General features: G+C 35.8%; 1 protein-coding gene across 1 annotated transcript in view; it reads right to left on the bottom strand.

Moving 5' to 3' along the window:
* The window catches only part of atrnl1a (attractin-like 1a), a 184,631-nt gene that overhangs the window by 77,107 nt on the left and 82,364 nt on the right, over positions 1-25,160 (bottom strand). Inside the window, exons 25-28 of the mRNA XM_043255880.1 lie at positions 19,444-19,538; positions 18,646-18,724; positions 17,650-17,807; positions 5,425-5,486 (exon numbers count right to left, since the gene is read on the bottom strand). Of these exons, the coding sequence (XP_043111815.1) occupies positions 5,425-5,486; positions 17,650-17,807; positions 18,646-18,724; positions 19,444-19,538 (394 nt within the window). The remainder of the gene's footprint in view (positions 1-5,424; positions 5,487-17,649; positions 17,808-18,645; positions 18,725-19,443; positions 19,539-25,160) is intronic.

Below are 25,160 nucleotides of genomic sequence, written 5' to 3'. Positions count from 1 at the left end.
TGGGCAGAGAATGAGGCCCAATGATGCTGGAGCACTTTCACTAAGAAAGTTATAAAAGCACACTCTTTAAGTGCTATGACAAACATCATGACTGCTGCTATATTGAGTGAAATCGAGGCTGTGAGAGATAGAAAGTCTGTTCAATGGGTTGCAGGGCCTTACTGCGTTGTGGCCATTCGGTGGACAAGTGATTTGTACCTACAGATTTGTGCTGTCATTGGTCGATTTGTATCAACCAATGGCAGCAGATGCTGACAGGGGTAATACACCGATTAGACAAAACCAGGCCAACTTGTTGCCGTTTGTAGGTACCCTGTGAATTGGCCTTTAAAGTGACAACTCTGTACTTTATCTACCACAAAAAATACACATTACTGCCCTAGAGTAGCAATATATAACCTCATTGAATATGAATTTGTAGGAGTTTCCCTTTCAGATGCAAAATTGATGGGAGGAAAGTATTAAAATGAACCATGCAATAACACTCTATGCTGGTCATTACTGAAATGTGTGTCGATTCTTTCTTTTGAGAGACAATAACTATCAAATTTAAAACTTTGCTGTTTAAAAATAATTAAATAAATGATACTTTGCACACTGTGTATGTGTAGTCACTTTTTGTAGAGTGTGATCTGTTTGTGGTATTGATTTTGTAGCAACAAGAGTCTAAAGGATGAATGAGAAAAGCCAATCCACAAAAGCTGCCCGAGAGAGCAAAGAAAGCGTACAAGGATTACACAATCGATACAGACAACCAGACAACCCGAGCTGAGGATATAAACATGCACACCGTCACAGTCACTTCCTGTATCTATTTGTCATCCTGCTTATGTTTATGAGTCACAATAATGCATAATCTCGTATTCACTCGCTCTAGTAGGTACAAAGGACAAAAGACCCATTAAGCTCAAATCACGAGTGGGAGAGAACAAGCTTTAGTCAGTTATACAAGTCAAACGAATTGCCTCCAGTCACCATCCAGTAAAGCACAGGCGTTTAGGACGTTAATAACATCATTGCTGATATAAGCGCGCACTCAACACTTCAGCTCTGTGGACGACTTCTGTCCTGATGGAAGAAAAGAGGAGGAAAAAAAAGAGAGGTGGATGAATGTTAATCAACATAGAAGAAGAGAGTGTGTGTAATTGGGCTAAACCGAATTGCGGTGTCACCAATTAGCTGGAGGAGTGGGTGAAAGGCTTAAGCGCTCTTTAATTGTTACTGTTTTTCTTGCTCATTTAGTGGAGCTCCAAGAAAGCAGAGACGGCAAAAAAAAGTCACTCTTCAAAGAAAATATATTCAAAAGGACTTTTCGAAGCTAATGAGGGACTACATTGAAACACCTATCTGTTCAAAAGCACAGACTTTGCTTTAAGTGTACACCATTTTTTTGTACAGCTAAAAGCAATTCTTCTAAATATACATACAATATTATCATTTTATTCCCATTGTCCTATTTATTATTTTAAAGGGCTTTGAATACTTTTTCTACCTAATCTACCTAACAGTCTCTTTGTTTAGAAAGCACAAATATTTGAACGCATTGAAATACATGAAAAACCTCTGGTGAGCGTGACAGACAGTGCAGTTTACAGACTGATTAAAAATCTCATCAACTTTATCAAAGCCAGATGAATCAGAAAGAGATAAATATCCATCTACTTGCTTGAGGCTGGAAGCCCACAGTCTCTCATGAGGGTGTTTTGAAATTTTAGGAAGATTCTGAGAAACGCACTTCTAATTAAGATTACGTTAAGACCTGGAGGTAATATGCTAATCAAATGCATGAATCAGATGTTGAAAAAAGGAATGTTTCACTGACTAACTTTAATTTAATATTTTTATTCTTTTACTGAGTTATACTGCAATGCTGCCTTCCATTTAACTACTGCAGTGATGGGAGGTTAGCAACACCCAGGTTCCCATCCGGGATAAAAAGCAATACAATTTTCCCATTGGCTTTTGGATAATTGTGGGAAGCGGTTTATCAAAAGTATAATTGTCACAAATGAACACTGTAACTTTTATGAATTTTGAAGCCTAAATAAAATTGCCAAAATTAAAAAGATAAAAGCTACATTTATAAAGGCTGTAAACAAACTACACCACAATTTGAGAAACAGTTTGAGCACTGTGTGATGATGCTGACCATCTCTGTGGTCCCATTTACTGTAGTCCCACTTGTTGTTGTTGATGTATTGTACACACACTAATAAAATGAGCTTGTGCTAACCGCATTTCTTATTTCATTAATGTAACAGGAACGCAGTCCAAAAAACTGACTTGACACTGAAAGAGAAAACCCGTTTCCTGATTTTAGAACTCAGTCTTGCAGCGCTCAAAAAAAAACCAAAACATGGCAACGCAAACATGGCGGCCCTCAAGGATAAACATTCACATTTAAGCAAATAAATGCATCAATCAGTCAAGATTACAAATGCTAATCAGATTTGCTTAGCAAATGTTTTTGGAGACTGATATGTAAAACACTTTAAATGATCTCTTAAAAAACTAGCAGAACATACTTGTTTATCCTCTAAAATGGGCTTGCTGGAAGACTTCACTGCTGACAAACAGAAACTGCTCGCCGAGCAATGAAATGCCTTTATAAATAAAGATAAGCGATATCAAGCAGGACTATCCCACATCCGACTTTAAATGGAACCAATTGTGAATGCAGAATGAAGTTGATATGAAATATAATTGGCTCTAATCTCTGTAAGTAGTTTACCAGGCTCACTTGTGTTCCGCTAGAGAAGTGTTTGTTTACCTCTTTAGCGTGTCTGGTACACGGTGGTATATCCATCATCCTGACAGCCAATCAGGTTAGGGAGTCAGAGTTACACGGTTACTGTGACATCCAGACACAGAAAATGTTTAAAAAGAAGAAAGAAAGAAACACAAACAATCTAAAGGGTATGTTATTGGGTAACCTCACTTACTTTTGCAGCATTATTTGAGGCTGACCAGGGTTTTAAAACTGTTCTCCATGTTGAAAAACCCTACATATGCTGGTTATGTACTGTATGTTTTGAAAAATTGTTGCTGGTTTAAGAGCTGAGCTGATTTATGTTTGTCATGTGCTGGTCCTAAACTGGTCCTGAGCAAAAGCTTGAACATGACCATCTGAGGACCAGCTTAAACCAGCAGCCATGTCTCAAAACATGTTTTTTTTTACAGGGATAGTTCACCAAAACATTAAAATCCTCCTATGATTTATTCACCCTCAAGTCAGGTGTATTTCAAACAAATACAATCAAAGTTATATTAAGAAATGTATAAGATAATGTCCAGATTTACTTTATAAACCATAATGGTGACTGAGTGGTGATCTAGTGTGAGAGTATGCTTGTAAGTTTTGTTTACAGCAAAGATAATCCAGTCTCGTCTTGGCTTATACTCTTTCTTTACAAATCCTCATTTGGAACCTCATTTGTGACCAGTTTTTGTTTTGCTCCCGTGTAAATAAGTGTACAACATTAATAAGAAGCTAGAGATTATGGTTTATAAAGTTTTAACTATGGATATTATTGTTACAAAAATGTTAATAACTCCCTGGAGCTATGCAGAGTAGATTTTACGTTGGACGGATGCGGTTTATTAGACTTCAAAACCTCAACATCCATTCACTGCCTAAATATAATTCTGAATGTATTCATTTTAAAGAAGAAAGTCATGTACACCTAGGATGGCTTGAGAATGAGAAAATCATGGGGTAATTTTCAGTTTTGGGTGAAATATCCTTTTAAATCAATTTTTATTTATATAGTTTTTTTTTTTTTTTTTTTTTTTTCTTTTGACTAGCAACATTTCTGGACACTTCTCCAATTCTTTTGGAAAGAACGGTCTCATTTATTTTCCCTAAAAAACTATAAATTCATAAACAATCTGTCAGCCAAGCCACGGACACAAAGTGACAGAGCTCCAAATCAATACGCAATGCTCCTTAATGCTGTTTTACAAAAAAAAAAAAAAACATTACCATTATTCATCCATTTAATTAAAATAACTTAAGTGTGCCAATGCAGCACACTCAATTTACCACAACATAATATTTTCCACAGAGCTTGATGTCCGTTTTGGCATTGTAAAACAGTCGGGCATTTGTCTGAACTTTGGCTTTCAAGGACTTGGCTTGAACTTCAAGTATACTCTGGATAAAGAACCAGAACTGTGAATCCACAGCCAGAAGATATGAAAGGAGTGAGGAAAAGAGAGAAAGGGATATAAAATGGGAGGGATACAAAGTATACGCACCAATCTCCCTCAAATGCCATGATGAATTACATCAGACGTGTCCCTCGCCTGCAGAGGACTAAATACACACCAAACAACAAAGCCCTACAGCCTCTAGCTTCAACTTTGATATCTATCAACACACTCCCATGCCCACAATTGCAAAAAAAAACAAAAAAGGCTCTTTTATTCATACTGGATAATAAGTGCAATAATCTGTATAGCAAACATCCAATCCCTGTTGCCGTGACCTAAACCTTTGTGAATGCTAGGACGATCATATCCGGTTGAAATTACTGCAAACAAATATGCATACATACAAGATAAAGGGCCAACGTCAAAATCATAGTGTTACGGTGCAAACTATATATCTGTGTATCAAATGATGAAGTACTCTTATAATAAATGGCAAGACTAAACCATAGCAGATTACCTTCATGTCAGTTAATTTATAGCAACATTCAGTTTTTTTTTCTGCGATAAAGTAGATAAGTAAAGGTTGGAATGACGCTACATGACATCTGTTTTGACCTGATAGTTAAAAATCCCACAGAACACAATACAGAGGCGGCTGACAGTCTAACGCGAGCTTCAATATTTATACATAGCAGGCGGCATGTTATTATTTATACCGAGTAGGTGGCATGTAATTATTTTGCTGCACTTTGAGGCACTTTAAACGCAACTGCGGTCACTGAGCTCTGTAATTTGACTGTCCACAACTATAACAAGTATGACATTTCTGAACACATATGACTAGTGAAAACTGAAAATGAAACCATGCAATTGCGAACATCATGTGCCATCACAGAAATTGATGATATCCATCACTGGCAAAAATGTGCATATGGTTCTGGCTGAAAAGAGCGGCGTAGGTAGATGTCCATTTTCTTTTTAGACTCTTTAACAATTAAGATTATAATTATAATAGAATGTGTTTATTTGCAGAGACAGCAAGAGTGGCAGCGTTTGGCTTCATCACAGCCAACACAATTATACCTATTGTGCTTATTCATCATCCAGCCTTCATTAATGCTTTTGGATGGTGAGGTTAATGCATCCTTGCATCCTCAGCGAACTTATCTCACTTAATTCCAAAAACTAGAACTCAATGCGTATTATGGAGAAAGAAAGTAAATGTTATTCACAAATTCGATTCATTAATTTAAATTAAAGAAGTGTGCATACCTGAAAAATGTGACAAAAAACTGCACCAGGTCCATGATGCTGCTGTGCTGAGAGAAGGAAATCTGTGAGAAAAGAAGAAAAAATGCGATCAAATCAAATTATTACCTCTGTAAAATATCAAGCAAAAGAGATCCCAAAATATATTTATAATGTGGCATATACAAAAGTACTGTGAATCATAATTACATAGATTTCTGCATTCGTGTCTCCTACAACAGTTTTTGTCATATTAAACATGCATTAGCTTACAGTGCAGTCTAAAAGTCTTATTTCAGCAAACATTTTAATCACCAAATGACGAAAAAAAGAACACACTGGGCTAGGTGACAAGAAAACTACTGTTGAACCATGTTTAAACGCTTTCTGAAAAAAAAAAACACATAAAAACAGATGGCTAGTAATAAATTTGACATACAATTTAATCAAGTGTTTATGTTGTTAATCTAATCTAGCTAGAATTTGTTGTGCACCTTACACTGCAAACTTTCTGTAGAATAATAAACGTTTCTAATCAAAATAATTTTCACTTGACATGTAAGTAGTTTTATTACATATTCATGGTATATTAATTTTCTGCACTTTGGCAAGGTTGCTTAGAAAACAAGCAACATGAATTTTCCCCAACCGCTGAATAGGGACTTCAGATACTTAATTATGTGCCTCTGTGGTGCCTTATTTGACTTTGTCGATGTGGAATTTTATTTATTTATTGATTTTATTTATTTATTTAGCCACCATTACACACAATATCTCAAGCTATTTCCCCAATCTTAAATATTCTAAAAGACTCTAAGGCTCAAAAACACAAGTACTTTGGCAATAATAACAGATTTCTGCATTATGGAATATTAAAATCCACATAATGGAAAGCAATTAAACTAGTTATGCATTAAAACATTTATTCATATCACCGCTAAAACACTAAGCAATTAGAACTAGCAGTGCTAATATAATATTATTATCATACTCAAAATACACCCCTTATTAAAACTATCCCATCTCAAATATAAAGGTTTGAAGTGCACTAAGAATCAATGAATAAAAAAAACCTGAAATCAGTCAAATACATGTTTATTTACTTTAGAAATTCAAATAACTTACATTGTTATATTGAACAATGTAAAACCATGCAAATAAAGTAAACATGTTACGTACATTTTTTAGTTGCAAGAGCAGATTTTGACACTGAAGACATTTACTTAAAATGTATTTAAAACAGATTCATGTACCTGCATATGATTTCAAACTAAGTCATGCCGAATGTTGCCTTCATTTTTTAGTTTTTTTTTTTTACTTTACATGGTGCATGTACATGGGTCCCAAGGTTAGATCAAAAAAAAAAAAAAAACTAAAAATGCCAAATTTTCTCACTCGCATAAGGATGAAAGACCCCAAAAGCTACTGGGAGTAAAAGTCTGTGATGGCTAATTCATTACATTACATAACGTGCCAATACATAACTAGTGTTTGAAATCACTGGGGTTCAGTAGATTAACATTTCTCCCAGTCCTCACTTACGTAAGCTGTACAATAACCACAGTGGGTTATATAAAATGCATTTGATTTCTCAGCTGTTGCAGTCAACCCCACAAATAAGATCCTGTGTTCCTGTCCATTCGCTGATTGCTTTAGCTACATGACCGAATTATTTGCCTTTTCAATATCTGAGACCACTCACATCGATTGCTTATGAGAATCCAATACATAATTCTCCCAACTAAACCTATCTAAATCTTAATCCACACTCCATCTCCATCTAAAAATCGACCATCTGATAAAAGAAAATGTCATTTTATGATTGATTTGTAAATGTCAGATGTTATCACAGTGATTTATTTTTCGAGAAGTGGCGTGCTTTAAAAGTTCAGGTGACAAAGTGTGTTTACTTAGTTCGAATGAGTTTTGGACTTGCACTTTTCTTTTTCTTGGAGGACACGCTATTATCGACTGCAAAAACAGAGGCAGGTATATAGCGAGGCAATTACGCACACACATACAGACATTACATGCAGGCCTTCTCTTTTAGGCTATGTTCATTTACGCCGAGGTACGCAGCCTGTGATCACGCAAGGTGACTAATACATCCATGAGACATCTTCGACCGTCATAAATGTGTTTTTATTTCTGGCTGGAAGAAAGGGGCATTAGGATAGATGGAGAGGAGAGGATAAGGAGGTGTGTGTGTGTGTGTGTGCAGGTGGAAGTGAGGGGGTTGGTCAGCCCTTAAGTGATTTACTGGCATTTGCTTTTTGCAGTGAAAGTGCATGACAATCAAAAACTGAAAGAAAGAAAGTGTTGAGAAAAGCTGATTTTTCTTGCCAGAGGGACTGGCCATTAAGCGAGCCGAGCTGGTGGCTGGAGCTGGTACTTTACTGAAGTGCTCTTGACCCCTCCCTGCTCCTAAATTCAGCCCTTTACTGTAAACATCATGTTGGTTTGAAAGTGGTAACGGATCAACGATTTTTTTGACGTCACCTCGTACTTCATCTTCCCATCGAATCTTACAACCAATCAAATGCTCTCTAGAATTTGAAGCACCCGCGCCCTAAAGTATAAATAGATGCTAAAGCTGCAACTGAGATTAGTTACTTGTATTTTCTGTAGGGTGAATGGCACGTGGTGCACAGCGTAGGCAATAGGAACAGATAGGAAAAATGCATGAGTCGCCATATATTAAAAACTACACACAGACTTAGCATGATTATAATCACCATTTTGTTTTAGTTAGAGTTTAGGTAATTTAAGTAAGTTCAAGTAATTCAGGTAAGTAATACAGCCTTAAATTAGAAATATGATCAGCTGACATCTGTGGCTGAACATGATAGAACGAGTGGACTGGACAGAAACGATCATCAAAAATAGTCAAGTTTGCACACTTCTTAACAGAAAAGGTTCAAAAAAGTATTGTCAAAATTTTTATTGCGTTTCACAACTATGTAGTTTTTTTAATAATGTCTGTGTGTAAAATAACAAACTAAACATCTGGACATTGGATGAAACCAGGTTGAAAATGTTTACTTTCATTTTGTTGACAAAAGGGCTACTGAAGGTCTTTAAAGATATGTATTGTCATAAAACATTATGTAAGCCAAACAGCAAAAATAAAAACAATATTCTAGTGACAATAAAACTTGATTTAATCAATAATCAAAATATTTCACTGGAATCTTGTTTTTCTTATTTTTCTCCCCAAACAGAGAATTTTAAAACTCTTCCTTCCCTTCTCTTCTTCACACTGCCGACTTTACTGAGGGGTTTGTAAAAAAAGAAAAACAAGAAATGTCAAAAATGCTGCAGATAACAACCATTTGTATGCAATACAAGTGGCAATAAATGCAATCAGATACTTTTTATTGTGTTTTGATCAAATAAATACAGTCTTGGTGACCATCTTATCAAATCCAAACTTTTGAATTGTAGTGTGTGTGTGTGTGTGTGTATGAAAACCGAGAGTTGTCTGATATATGCATATCGGCATGAAAGTGAGTAATTAACGGCAGTATTTTTAATTTTGGGTGAACTATCTCTTTAAGAAGACCAGGGACAGTTATTCATTGGCTACACAGTCCTAGCAACTTGGCAGACACAGACACATTCTTGTTGATGGTTTGTTGTCTTGTCAATTAAAATAATAAAAACCCTAATAAGCACTGAGTTTCTCATGATGTCTTTATCTACAGTCAGCATATTTCTCTGCATCTCACTCCAGCTTCTGGCTAATAACCCTGACTTTGCCACCTCCATTAAAGAGCTCTTTGAGGACATAAAAGAACATTATGGGTATGCTAGCTAGCAGATTCCAAGCTCTAGCCTTTTTCCTGACCTTGTAGATTTTAGATATCTACAGAAGAGATTTAACGAGCTAAAAATAGTGATTGATGGTCAGACCCAGGAGTTTAGACCCAAGGTCCACTAAAGCAAAAGCACGTTGGTCTATGAACGAGGCCACGTCTCTGTTAGTGCCAGACCTCTGGCTCGTAGGGCCGTGTCACAGTAGCTGCACCATTGTGCTTTATTGCAAACGGGAAAAGAGAGATTTAACATATGTGCTGTATCAAATTCATACTGATCAAGCTATAAATTACCACACAGAATGGATACACACATAGAGAATGAAGGGGAGAAAAAAAATTAAATAGTGAGGTGTTAGGCTACCCAAAAAAAAGGGAGTTTATGGAACACGGTGCCAGATGTCAGGGATCACGGAAGCAGATCATATTAATATAATTTCTCTTTTTACTAGAAAAAAGTGTGATAATATCCAAGACCAAACCCCTCAATACTAAATGTATGGATTTATTTTGCATTAGCATCCAATTATCCTAAAATGCTTCCTTATACATCTAATTTACATTTAGCTGCTGCCCAGTGCAATTCAGAGGAACAGTTTGGCAGGAAAAACACAAGTTTCCTAAAGGCATACCCACTTTCATGAAACTTTAAATATGTTAGTTAAAGTATGAGAATGGAGCTGTGCCTGCATAAGCCTCGTGCACTTTACAAGTAAGGAGCTGATAGGAAATTAACAATTTAGTTTCTTGTTTTTTGTCGTGATGTTGGCGAATAATTTACATGACCAGCTACAGACTATGAGTGTCATTTAGAGGGTCATTCTTCCTCCTCGACTGCAGCTACAGAATGATCTCAAATTGCACTATTAATGTGCATAGCTACGTAAAGTTGGTTCTTAACAGTATGTCAGCAAACTATACAAAGAAAATTTTTATTTAATTAAAATAACAAATATTCATATGTAAATATGGACAAAACTATGGTTGATCTATAAAACATTTTACTACTCAATTAGGCAAGAGTTCTGCAAACTTTAAAAACAAATGCTACCCCATTCCATAAAATAGTTGAAAAAAACAAAACAAAACTGACATCTGTCTTGTTTTTCTTTTAACTATCACCATCTTTGGTTCTTCCCACCACTATCAGATGTATAAACTGAAAAGAAACTAGATTATGACAACAGATTAAAATTCATCTTGTCATTTTCTTTTACAAAGAAGGATGAAACCATACAAATGTAAAATTCTACAGAAGACCTGTTTCAGACAGCTACACCTACATCTTATTTTTGGTAGGTTCTCACGTAAAACTTTAGAAATATGCTGAAACTGTAGTTCAGAAGCACAGAGAACATCTGAAGCCACCTGATGGACGAGCTCATGAAAAGCATTTTACCGTTAGTGTAAAAGTGTCCATCACTACACCATAATTGTACAAAGATCAAAGGCTAAGTGATTATTGAGTGCATGCGCTTTTTGAAGTTCAATACCACCTTTGAGGACCAAGAACTGACCAAGAAGGTAAAACAGACTCAGCCTGAATCAGAGGCTCTGTGAGGCCTGCACATAAAAGCGAGGGGAGCTGTTAAAGGCAAACACAACAATTCTCTGAGGAGAATATCAAAAGCTGGGATGAGGAGAGGACACTGCAAACCTCAGCACTGGTCAGTGAACAACATGCTGTAGCCACCGGGGGATTTGTTTGTGCTTGAGTGCATGGGAACAGTTAAAAATATATGCTCCTCTACCGTTCCCGGGAATATTAAAAGAATTATAAAAGGTTTATGAGTATTATATCTGACTTCTTGAACTGGACGTGTGGCACAAAGGCATGGCAGAATGAGAGAGAGAGAGAGAGAGAGAGAGAGAGAGAGAGAGAGAGAGAGAGAGAGAGAGAGCATGAAGATCTGCAGATGGTACATTAACATATTCATGACAGAACCTAATGACTGCAGTAAGATATTAGTTGAATATTATGCATACCTACAATATTCAAATGAGCCTTATATTTATAATCAGTCACATGCAGAGATGTGGTTCACCTATATCATTTGAGGTGGAACAAACTAATCGTATCCTTGTTTGACACGATTCTAAATCCTACACACTATATATATATATATATATATATATATATATATATATATATATATATATATATATATATATATATATATATATATATGGCATCAAATCGAGCCACAGTGTCAAGTTTTGCTGATCTAAGGCTTTGCTTCATGGTTTATATTGTATTGACACTACTGCTGAAGCAAAAAGTTAAAAGTCTGAATAAATCTTTTTTCTAAATCTGTACAAAAATGTGTTCCACAAAATTATATAGATTAGACAATAAATACATAAAGGTAATAATAATAAATAGAACTTATTTTTATTATCATTATCAAACTAATGTAAGTAAAAATATGTGACAGGATTCACATCAACGCAAGATTTGCTTTTTCTTTCCATTCCTTCTCCGCAAAAGGATAATATAAAACGTAGGTAATGTGAATGAGAGAGCGAGCGAAAACAGACGCAGCATATGAAGTAATCTCTGCTGTCATGGCCTTCTCGTATTCAGGAGCACTGAGCACTTAGCTTTACCTATCCTCTTTCAACCCCGTGAAAACCAATCTGCTGTGATAAAGCTATCAACAGATATGGCACCACTGTGTTTCTGGCTAACCGTTTCAATTTTCCCTTTATCCAAAGAGACTCACTCAGATGTCCGAGATGGACAGAGTCTGAGGTAGACCGCAAACTGTCTGTCAGAAATGAGATTACAAAAGGCATTCTATTTAATGATGTCCACCGGATTGGGGAAAATAAGCAAGGTGTGTTTAGAGAAAATCGAATCACCTTCCATTCCTCGGTCCAGAATGGCTGCGACAAAATGGCATTACAACACGGAAAGCTCTCCAGTCAGATATAAGTCAGAATAAGTATTGTAGGTTTTTGTTAGAGCTTTCTAAACATTTTCGGATTTTAAATTAATTAATTAAACGTCCTTGTCATGCCTAAATTGAGCAGTTACTGAAAACTGGACCAGGTTTCGCTGATAATTCAAAAGCTACACACTGTGTGCTGTTCCTTTAAGTTGATATCAACACTGATCTCGCAAAATACACTCATGCATAATGATTAAATAAACAGCAACAATAATCACCATCACGGTTTTACATGCAATCATATGTTCAGCTATTGGCATAATCCAATTATTGAAAATAAATGACAGTAATGTCACTACCCTTCCACTGAACGACATTAAATTTGATTAATGGGTGATTAAAACAATTACAAGACAAGATACCAGACTTCAGCACAAAATCTTGTTTGGTGAAAATTGTGATACTAATACTAATTATTTATTTTAAAAATGAAAAAAAAAATGAAAAAAAAATAAAATAAATAAATAAATATATATATATATATATATATATATATATATATATATATATATATATATATATATATATATATATATATATGTGTGTGTGTGTGTGTGTGGGGTGAGAAGAGCAGCTCATTGTGGATGTAGACTGAAAAATACCGGAGGGCTGAGGTACAGGACCACAGTGACAAGCTAAATATATGTCTGTTCCAGTAGGATGGGCAAATCCCCCCATGCTCTGCCCCCTAACCAGCCCTCAGCTCTACGCTGATGTCATCCTGAGACTGGGGAGATAACCCTGGGGAGCAGAGCGAGGGCAGGAAACGCTTTCATCACTGGGGTAGCCTTTCCCAAGATGAGCAGCCCCGTTTGCACATGACTATCCTGATTCTCCTACTGTTACTCATTAATGAGTCTGAAAGACTGGGCTTATTTGATCTGGATTAAACCTGATAACCAGGTAATGTTAAACCATGAGCGCAGAATCGTGATTAATAGGAAGATATACTAATAATGGCAAGCATTAGGGCAGAAACATGTGTGCAAACACTGCTGGAAATTTGTGATTCATTTAAATTTTTTGCAGCTAATATTACAGCATTGTTTATTTAAAAAATTATTTGTAATTATCAAGTTCAGAAATTTGTAGGGATATCACATAAAAAACCTTTGGTGAAAATGTTTAGATTTTTTACTCATCTTGCTGTCTTAGACATTTTTATTTTAAATTAAAGAAATGTAATTCAAAAATTAAATGCGACAAAGGATAATATAACATAACATAATATAATAAAATATAATATAATAATGTTTGTAAGATTGAAGGAAGTCCTATGCTTTTTTGATTAAAGAAACAGTAAAACAGTAGCACTCTGTGAAAGAGTTTTTTTTCTATTTACTATTTTTCTATTTCAAAAATGTCACATAAATTTGTGCATAAATTTCTGTCGCATGATCCTTCAGAAATGCTTTTAATAAGATGATTTAATACTCAAGAAATGTTTTTATTATTATTAAATAATGTCCATTTTACAAAAAAAAAAAGAAAAAAGTAAATGTCACAATTGTGGCTTTGTTTCTTGCAGTTTATATCATTAATTTCTGACAAAAAAAATCTGAATTTCATGTATATATTTCACAATTCTGACTTTATTTATATTATGCAGTTCTGAAAAAAGTCAGAATTGTGAGCTAAAACTTGTAAAATAATCTTTTTTATTATTATTATTATTATTATTCATTGGCAGAAACAGGCTTCCACAGAAAACAGTTGTGCTGCTTCATATTTTTGTGGAAACCGTGGAATTGTCCATGAACATTTAATTAATAATTAAAAAGAACAGCATTTATTTGGGGGAAAAATCTTTTTCATTGTCATTTTCAATTTAATACATCCTTGCTGAATAAAACAAAGAATTTCTTATTAATTTTATATAAAAAAAAAAAGAACTGTGACTAAGCATTTATGCCTCTGCTTATTTGATTCAACTGGTGTGTGATCAACTCTTTCAGACTGAGAAAGGTTTGAGATCTGTCATAAACGGAGAATCTCTGCCATGAAAGAGATAAAGAGAGTGGAAGAGGAGTGAGTGACTGAAGAGAGTGACTGCAGGCGGCAGAAAAGTGAAGACCGAGGTTGATGAATGCAGCCCACATCTCCAACCGTGATAGCAATCACTCGTATGTCAGCAGCTCTCTTCAGCCACGGGGCGACAGCGACATCTCTCACAGTCGCTTCTGCTTGCGTGTCTCTGCATATAGCCTCTGGACGGGTCACTACAGCCTTGGCCTACGCGATTAACCCACATGAAGCATGAGACTACATAAAATACTCCGTTGTATTAGACACTCCAAGACCACGCGTAACCTTCACTGACAGGCTGAGCGCACATGGCCCACGAGACACAGAGAGAGTAATAGAAAGCACATTCGGAGCATTAGGCATTGTGTCAATCTTTCAGTATCACTTTGTATGAACAAAATGAGCTTTTCATAAGCAAATACCGAAAGACACTGTGCTCTAGCTGAGAGCTGCATGCAGTTTCATCTCTTTCTCTAGTCGATAAAAGAGTCATTTAAAAAGGAGATGCAACATCTCTCACTGCGGCTGGCAGGAGGAAATATTATTTTCTCTTTATGCACCAAATAGGCCAATAAATCGGAGGGATGGATGATTTTATTTTGAAAGCAGTTTGACTGGATGTCCATCAGATGTGATGAAGGTCAGCGCCAGAGAAGCGGTTCTTCTCAGGTTACTTAGATCAGTCTATAGATGACTGCGTTACTGGGCTCCTGATGAGAACAATTAAGGGCTCGTGTTACTATCTCATCTATATGTGGCTAAGGTAAAACTGCATTAATGGGAATGATTTACAGCCACAATCAATACAGGGCTGATACTAACAGGCCACAGTGCAGTTGCACTCTCACACAGGGCACAGCAGGATCTGACTGAGGGTTGCTGGGAAGACGGATGACTTTGTTGGCTTACTCAGCAGCTCGATTACAAGCAGCACCACCTGTTCTGACCAAAACCTTCACACTTAATATCTTAAGTAGAGTGGAAATGGAAAATTAGGGGAAAGTTTATGGCGGACATACTATTTAAATGCCGTCAGTAAGAATTCCTATTCCAATTAATTAATTGTTTTGGGTGAATTCCAAAGCAACTGAATCCCTTCACGAAGGGCCCTTCCAAAAGAGAACGTTAGCGAAGGGAACATGCGATGGTCACTGATTTCTATGTGTGATCATGTGATATTTATTTAGAAAGTCTTGCATTTTAAAACAAAGTCGGGATTCATTTTGACTTCACATACAAACGTAAGTAGAATAGGCTTACTAAATTTATTTTAATGTGATGCAAAATATTTTTGTCAGTAATGGAAATATGATTTAAGACTTTAGTGTAGGTAAGTTTAAGCATGTTTAATTTTGAAAAGTTTAATAGTAAATAAGACAGTGAGAATAAGAAGTAATATTTATTTGCAACAACTGTTGTCAAGGTAACGCTTGGTCCATCTCTGCCTTTGCCAAGGGAGTACCAAATGCTAATTCGAGATAGAAAGCCTTAAAGGACACACTTCAATGGCTCTGCCCTTTGAAGGGAATACATCTTTCCAAAGTACATCTTTCCATAATATTTCACAATATTACTGTTTTTATGCATTTTTAATTAAATCAACAAAGCCTTTTTGGGCATAAAAAAATGACCCCAGGAAAATCCCCAAACTTTTAAATGGTAATGTATTTCCATTCTATGTCTTTAATATGGAAATCTAATGAAATAGAATATTTCAGAACTATAAATATGTATATTCAACATGCACACTGATGTGACTTTTCTTTTGCAGGCATAAAGTTCCCTTACATTTTCAGGCTGTGAAAAGACACACCACTTCACTGACACAACCCTTGGCCTGCTGCGATAGACGGTGTTGTCGGTGACACTGGTGTTAAGTCTGGTTACGTCACTTGCCCACTGTGACACCATCCCACACCTTTTTTCATTTTTTAATAATAAGAAAAATCATTTAGTTTGCACACAACTGCTTGTTGCCAAATTGCTGCAGATTTTAAAGTGAAAGTGAAACACGTGAGGTCCTTATAGGTGCTTAAAACCGAAGGAAAGTCAAGAAAAGACAGGAAACTCAAACGACCTCCTACCATGGTGATACCAGTACACAGTAGACCCTTTTTCTTTCACACACAGACAATAACAAACATGACCTCAAAGATATAAGGTTTATTGAATCTCAGATTTCTTAGAATGGACACTAAAAACCTTGTTCGATGAGAATGCTAAGAGAATTAAGACATTTTGTACAGTTTGTCAGTGGTTTTCCAAAGCACTCCAAAATAATTGATGAGCACAAAGCGGACTCATGGATCATTAAACATATTATTTTTGCATAACACACTTCATAATGGTTTATGCTTGATGCCCTATTTAGACACGAGGGCTTAAAGAGCCTGACTTGAAATCAAAAACAAATTTCATGGATGATATTTACAATAATTTGTTGTTGTGGCCCATTATGATGAAGGTATTGATGATCATGATGCTGTTTTGATCAAAGTCAGAAAATCTAAACAAAAATGTAATCATTTTACAACTTTATAATTTACCATTTAATAGACCAAAATAAAAAACTTATCAGTCAACAGTTTGGCATGCAACAAGATATCATATCAGCTTTAAGAAAAGGGTTGAGAGCTGAAACTTTTTAAACTAAATATCCTTTTTTTATCCTTTTTTGAGGTTGGAAAAAATAATGTCAATATCTGGGAATATTACAAGAATTCATGTGATATGTGTAAACAACAGTAAAAAAGAAACAAACGTGGTTATTATCCATTTATTGCGTATATTGCGTATATAAAAAGTCAACTGTTTAGAGTTTCAAGAACAACAGTATTTACTATTAAGACTGTGTACACAAAGCATGATATGACTTCATCAGCGAAAAAAGAGCCGCAGACGAGTGATAACACTAAGAAATAATTTATCCAAACAACACAACTACTGTAGCAAGAGTAACCTCAATATTGTTATTTCTACCAAAATTGGCCTCAAAGAACTCCACAAATCCAACATGCATGAACATCTAAAACTTAAATCAGTCACCAATGCTAAAATGCAAAAAAAGATTGTATGTAAATAAAATCTGGACAGTTGAAGCACCAAGATGAACTTCAGCATCTGCCATGGCCAGACAAATTACCTGACATGAATATTATTAAACCACTGTGGGTGACTTTGGAGAGAAGAGTGAGAAGCTGATTCTCTCCTATATCTCTATAGCAACTGACAGACAGTCCAGATAGACGGCACTGAACAACAGACCTTTTAAATGTTGTATGAATCAATTCAACAAACTGTATTAAAGGTGGTAAAACGGTGGTAAAATGCTTTAATAATGAAGTATTGCATATTTCCCAGGTGTTCGTATTATTTTGTTCAACTCCTGTACCTGATAAATAAGAAAAGGCTGTTTTGGACTTGACTAAATTAAACGTATACCTGGCAGCTGATCTTACCTGTATTTTGATCGGCCATGAAAAGTTGCTGACATAAACATGGAAAGTGATGTTGGGATTTGCAAGGAAGGAGAATGTCTCACAGGAGAAGCTGTCTCTGTACTCTTTGATATTAGTCTTGGACACTATGGGGAATTCCTCCCCGGAGATCGTACCCGCTGCAGGGACACAAAACACAGCGTCAGCAAAGTGCACGTCAGCCAACAACAACGCTTGCATACAAAAACCTTCTGCAAGATTAAATATGGCATAACATTCTGATCAACCCTTCAATATAAAACATCTGAATAATGCATCTGAATAAAGCCATTGTAAGGAGCTCTGCTTGAATACAAACGGGATCAATAGAGAAAGCATCATGTAAGAAGGCCTAGAAATATCAAGCTTCTTGCAGCTTCTCAAAACATTTGAACGGATGAAATGGTTAACAGTGAAAATCTTAAGTAAATCTCAAACCATAAATGAACATGAACATCAGTCAGTCTATACTGATGATTCCCAGATGACTCGTTCAGAGGCTGTTCCATTAAGTACAACAGGAAGAAAAAACGATTTATTTTATTTATTAGCAATTCATCACAATTCAAAATGTGACTCTTCCATTAACCGCTCTTTTGAGCTCAGTCCTAAATACTGCTATAAATATACTCTCATACTTTGTCATATGATTACACTTAAACACTATTCTAGTGACCGTTGGGGATGTGCTTTATCTCTGCCTATAGGACAATCTATAACACTTCTCTACATATCTGCTTGCCATAGAGGTTTATTCAAACAGCAACAAAATGAAAAACTATTTCGCTTAGGCATTTGCCTGTGCAAGAGCACTCTGTTATCTTAATTGAAATCAAAAAGCACTTCATGAATTCCCTGACAAACTGATTCATTGTATACTTACTTTGTTCAGTCAGATCTATTTTGCAAAGTAACTCTTTCTTTTGGGATTTCATTTTATTCTAATATACATCAAATACAATAGCGTGAATACTTTACCTGTTGAGCCAATAGACCATGTAATGTTGAGGTTGAAATTGTTGGATGCATTAATCGACATATCGAGGTTCTTATTGGTCTGGAAAACAAACAACATGACAACAACAACAAAAAAGTATTTAAATGGCTTGCGTTTTTTTTTGCGGTTATGAATGTGGACTTCTTTTTAACCATAATATTGTATTCCAGTTAGATTTTTTGTACTTTTGGTACTTTATTTTCCCAAATTGTTCACATTCACACCTGTGAATGTCCCAATAAAAAAAATGTTTAGTCTGCTACATTATTCCCAAATATTGGATTATTCACTGTAAAAAATGACAGTGATTTTAACTGTAAATTGCTATACTAAAAACCTGTTAAATGGTAAATCCCTGTAAAATTTACAAATTTAAGTTCCCATAATTCCCTGCATTGCATTGCATTTCAAATTAAATTAGAATTTGATGTTTTTTCTTTAAAATCACTGTTTCTTCTTCGTTTTTTTTTCATCAGTTATGTTTATTAGGGTTGTAAGTTACATGAAATATTGTTAAATTAATGTTAATTGCATATTTCAGTTTAATGAGTCTCACCATGATGTTTAGTGTTTAGTGCTTGTGTTTTTTTACAGTGTATCTTTGTTTGTCTACTAATTGCTTTAAAAAAAGCTTTCATTAGAACAATGGTTATATCACATTCTAACCATTTACTTTTCATAATAATTTATTAAATGAAATCTAATTGTTCCACATAAAATTCAATCAAGCACAAACCATTTTAAACCACTGTTTGTGAACACAATACAAATTCACTGACCTCTTCTGGAGTCGCCATGAAGTTAATGGCCGTGTAGTGCTGATCGTCTTCTTGAAGCAGACTAAAAGTGAACTGGTAGTCTATCAGAAGATTATCTAATGAGGTAGAGAAAAAAAAAAAAAACATAAATTGTATTTGGCAAATTGTTGCAGCATAACAGTTGTGAGATTTGTTAACATTATGAAAGTGATTGCTTGGCAAAAATTCTTCATGTTCACGTCATGTTGAAATCAGAGCGTCATGGCAATCAGAGCTATTCTTCAAAGTCAAACACAAACTCTCATTGGGAGAGAGAAGCAGTTGTGATATGAAAGACTTTTTGACAGCTCACATCTGCACGAGCAACTAAAGGTCACCTTGTCCAATTCAATTGTGGAGACGGCATATGATTAAACAGCAACAGACAGAGGAAGGCTGAGGATTGATTTGATTGTCCAGTGGCTCAAAATTAATATCAACTCTGCCAAGGAAAGAAAACACCGAACTGTCATTGACATTATTGCACAAAAAAATGAAAAAGCTTTCACTGCATTCTAGTTATCATTTATGACCTTTCTGAAATCGACAGAACCTTTTATAGATTAGGAACACTCAACAATGAGTAACTCAGGGGGGGGGGGTTTGTTATAAATTTTTTTTCATAAAATAGTGGTGATTCCAGTTAAATTTCTTGCTAATCTAACTCTTGACTTTGAGAACACATTATCAGCCCTTCAAACTTTAGACCTTGAAATGAGCAATTGCAAACCAAGTAAACAAATCAAACCATTTCTGACCCCACACTAAATTCCAGGCCTTGCTCACTATATGTTTATCTCTACATATCCATGCATGACGTAGCAAATTCATACTAAACCATAGCAGATTGGGAAATGTTCACAGAAAGCGACCGAAACTAAAGGATATTAGCTTCAACAAATAGCCGTGTGCGTTCTGCAACCACAGAGAGATGGAGAATTACCGCAGATCAGATCAAAGCAGCCGTCTTGAGCTTATCTCTTTCTCTGACCACTCAGTACCCTCCTCTGTCACACAAATAGAGAGATTATTGTTGGTTCTTTCTCTCTTTATTCTTGCCCCAGGTACATAGCAAAGCAATGTTTATCCCATAAGGGTCTTTGGTAAACTTCAGAAAGATTTTCTATCCCATGAAGGGAATGGTGTCTTGGGTTGTAGGATATACATTACGTCTATGTGCTTGAGAGCTATATTTGCCACTCTCTTAGACTCCCTGCTGTTATGATTTTAACATTTTTGAGTGTGCGTCTGTGCTTGCTTGCATGACTGCATGTGTATATGTGTGTGAGTGAATGTGTGTCAAACGTACATTAAGCACAATGCAAATATTACACAAACATAAATAACAATACTTTAAAATATTTTCCCTGCTTTCAACATTTTTGCATTCGTTCGATTATAATAAGCCAAATAATTGCACAAATTTAGCCAGTAAATCAATTTTTCCCCTTGAGAGAAATCACGGAGCACTACAAATGTGGTTATTTTGTGGTTATTTAATTTAGAGAAACTGGATGAAAAAAAGTGCTCTTCTATTTCAGAGGAATGAAATTATTACCATATGAGGCTATTAACCTATCTTGAACTCTGGAATATTTTAACCATCGTCTAGTAAAACAGAACATACATAAGAAGCCTAAAGATTATATTCTGATTGCAAGACATCATTGTTGTCTTCTGACGTGCTCTGGTTATGAAATGCACACATTTATTTACAATACATAATTCAATAAAGCTATTACAGGAATCTCAAGTAACAGTCTCATCAAGGCAAAGTATATTTTCCCCTAAACATCCTCCAGAACACATTTCATTTCCAGGTTCAGAGGTCTGAAATGAAGCAATAACAGAAAGCCATCCCTGGCAAATGGGATCTAGGTATTTTATTTAATGTCTTCTACCATAAACGTTATCATCCTCAATTTTGGAACACCTTGCTGGCGGTAATGAGAACAGCGGAGAGTTGGGGACATCTGGAGTCATCTTTTTTAGAAGCAGGAAAGAAAATGGCACACTGCCCTTAAATAATAAGTTGAAGCTAAATATACACTGGTTCACATGGTCCTTGTGAATGCAATGAGCTTTTCATGCTGAGTTTTTTACACTGTAGACATCTACGTATGCATAACAAAAGCATATTACTAAACTACACCTGATAATACAAGGTCAGATGTTTACAAATAAAACATCAAAACTCAAAATATGATCTAAATTATACAAATTATGCATTATGCATTGTGCAAGCATGATATGCAATTTCTCTATTCTGACAAATTGTGCAGAACACAGCTTGAATGTGCTCAACTTGACTATTATATGTCTAATGTGACAAATGGACACAGTCTCAAGCAACATCTCCATTATCACTGCGTATCTGCAGTAACTTAATTTAAAGAACTTTATATAATTTAAAGAACTTTTATATTTTAAAGAGGCATAAATAGAAAGAATCAATTGACATTAGAAGTTCTGGAATGATTACATCACAGATGTATCTTCACATCAATTTTATCTCCATATCATCAGCGTGAACAAAATACAATGAAGAAATAAAAATTCAATTTCATCCTCATGCACTGTAACATTGTCTTGATTGGAAAAGATATCTACATCTAAGGCTTAAAGCCAATACAATTATCTTAAGAAAATAAGATAGTCCCTTAGATGTCCAAATAACAGTGCCTTTGTGCACAAGCAGAAAACAGCCTGACTGAAAGTATTTAGCAGTCTAGGCAGAATGCCTGATTAGTTTTTGATGAGGGGCCTGAGGGTGTCTGGTAGTGTCTGTCTGGCTGGTGGGACGCTCATTGGGTGTGTTTTAAACAGTAAAAAGTTATGGCTTTGATTCAGGCTGAGGGACGTTAGCAGTCAATCAGTGTATCAGGCATAAATAGAGCTGGGTGATATGGCCAAAAAAATTATCACAATAATTTTGTGATCACAATAATTTCTTTTCGCATCAGTCAATATCGATGATTATCAACAATAGAAAGCTGAATTAAATTAATATACATTAAAGTGCCCCTATTATGCCATTTGCGATATTACATTTCACGCAGTGTGTAATGTGGATATAAACGTTCCGCAAGCTGTAAATGCAAAAGCGCATGATAAATAAAGTTACTGCCTCCTATTCAAATTCAAATAAAGAATTGACTCTATACAGCCTAAAAAAAGTTGTTAGTAATTTTAATCTCATCTCATGATGGTGATTTGTAGATTCTGTAGTTTTGTAGTCTTTTTTTTTTGTAGTATTTGCTCACAAATTGCAAAGCACGTTGGAGAAGGTTTTGGTTTGCTCAATTACAAGGATTTCGTTTTTTTTTCTTTTCCAAAATTCAGTGGAGCAAAAATGACAATGTTATGCTTTAGAATGCGGTAAATTAAGAAAAGAAAAGAAAAGAAAAGAAAAGAAAAGAAAAGAAAAGAAAAGGGATGAAGGGATAAGACACAGCCATAAGAGTGGAGTCCCAAGGCACAGGATGGTCAACTCCAGACTAAAGCAGAGCCGGAGGAACAAGGGAGCCAAGTGGAGCTGGAGGATCCACGGGAGAATTTGGAGACAAAGGAGCTAAGAGCCAAAGTGGAACCCGAGTGTCAACGGGCTGGGGAGGAGTCCGAGCTACTCCGTGGGACACTCCAACCAATGGGAACTAAGGAGAGAGTGGAGGGGACAGGTCAATCTCCAGAACAGTCTCCCATTCTATGAAATCCTCCTCCATATCTGGCAGCCCCAGATGATCAGTTACTTCACCCATTAGCAGTGGTACAGGAGGCCGAGCTCCATTCTGTGGCTCTCGCACCTTGACTAACGTCTCATTGGGCACGGGCTCTCCGTCATCTAAATTAATAAATTGTTTCTCGTTGGCTAATCGGTCACATACTGCTACCACCTTCCTTAGAACAAGGAAACAGAATGAACACGAAACTATTTTTAATAGTATAATCAATGGAACGCAGACACAAATAAGACATTTAACAGCCAACACAAGAAAACGGAAACATAGAAAAACACAGGGCAAGGGCACACAAGTCTGACACTAACAAAAAAACTCTGTTCTATTAGAATATGATATAACATAGTAAATGTGTCCTCGAGTCAAATAAAGACAATGATTTGATGAGAGTTTTGACTGCACCACATTCAACCTCATGTTTATGGCAATTGCAATAGGATCTAATGACACTTGAGGTCAAACTGTAATATACAGCTATCTGTTGTGTTGGTGAAGGACACATTCAATTACCATTACAGTGGGCTGAATTTATCGTCATCACCACTATTATCATATTTGATGGCCCTTGATTTTTCTCCTTGTGATAACAGACATTAGTGCATTCAAGGCTGGTTGAATAAGCCTGTTACAAAGACGAAGCGTAAACATCAATCCCACTCAGTGGGTAAATGTCACTGACGTTCCCTTGGGGAGTTAGACTTGTCTAGTTCCGACTAGCCTCTCTTCATGGCTTTAATTGGTCAAATTAGCGAGTGTGTCCGCCCCACATATTCGAAGCAGGACAACTGAATCACTGCACACGTATGATGAAATCCATCGTGACAGAGTGATGGGAGCAGCGCTAGTAAGAGATAACAGCTGGATTCTGGGAGTGTGAGGCACTGCTTGTGTTTGCTGGGATGTGTGTGTGTGTGTGTGTGTGTGTGTGTGTGTGTGTGTGTGTGTGTGTGTGTGTGTGTGAGTGTCTATACGTGTCTGTGAGAGAGATTGCAGGCCAACTGCAGTGTACACTTCCGAATTCAGTACACCATACAAGGAGTATGAAATGAAGAAGAACAGTTGCTTTTATCTGAACTCCAGTGTAATATAATCATAGATACCACAGAGGTTATTTTAACTAACCATGACTGACATCAGATGCCTTACAGCATGTGCTGTGAGTTTAACGTGCATTTGGGAACGCAGCAAGCGCCAGGTTTACTTCATTTTCACATTTGCATAACATAATTGTGGATAGAAGTTTACTGGTAAAATAAAATTTGAAGTTTGAAATGCTAAAAGCTTTAAAGGTTTGTACATTTGAAAGTGTAGCACGTAAGAAAATTAGTGCTACTGTAAAATTAACTAGTATTAGTTATCATCAAATATTATTTTTTGCAATGTGACTATAACAGTAATACATCAGTTTTATTTATTTTGCTAAGTTAAAAATTAATTAGAATAATAATAATAATGAATATTATTATTATTACTATTATTAATATATTGAATGATAATTAAATTCTCAGGTGGTACGTCAAGAAAATATTTTACATTAAAGTGGTTCAGCTGACAAAAATATTCGTGGACTCCATAGACTTTATTGTATGTACAAAAAACATTTTTTCCAAATTATCGCCTTTTGTATTCAGAAGAAGAAAGAAAAAGAATGTTAAAACAGAATAAAATGAATGTGAAACAAATTGGCGGGGAGTGAACTAACCCTTCGATATAGAACGTTCAGTCACAGGTGTGTATTTATCTGCCTTTTACAACAAAACATCCAATGGGAATCCGCTTTTTAATGCGTGTTGCAATTCAGCTGGGAAGAGGGGATGCTGGAAAGGATTTGTTGACCACAGGAGGATATGATGCAGTGCACTATCAATCATAAAGTGATATAATAGTATTGTGCTGCAGAGACTGGAGGGGAGGTCAATTATAAATAATGCATTGGTAATAAATCCTCCTATATATAGGGAA

This window comes from Puntigrus tetrazona, chromosome 13, assembly GCF_018831695.1.
Source record: "Puntigrus tetrazona isolate hp1 chromosome 13, ASM1883169v1, whole genome shotgun sequence".
Lineage (NCBI taxonomy): Eukaryota > Metazoa > Chordata > Actinopteri > Cypriniformes > Cyprinidae > Puntigrus > Puntigrus tetrazona.
The sequence above is the reverse complement of the archived record's forward strand: the minus strand, read 5'-3'. Positions and strand labels throughout refer to the sequence as shown.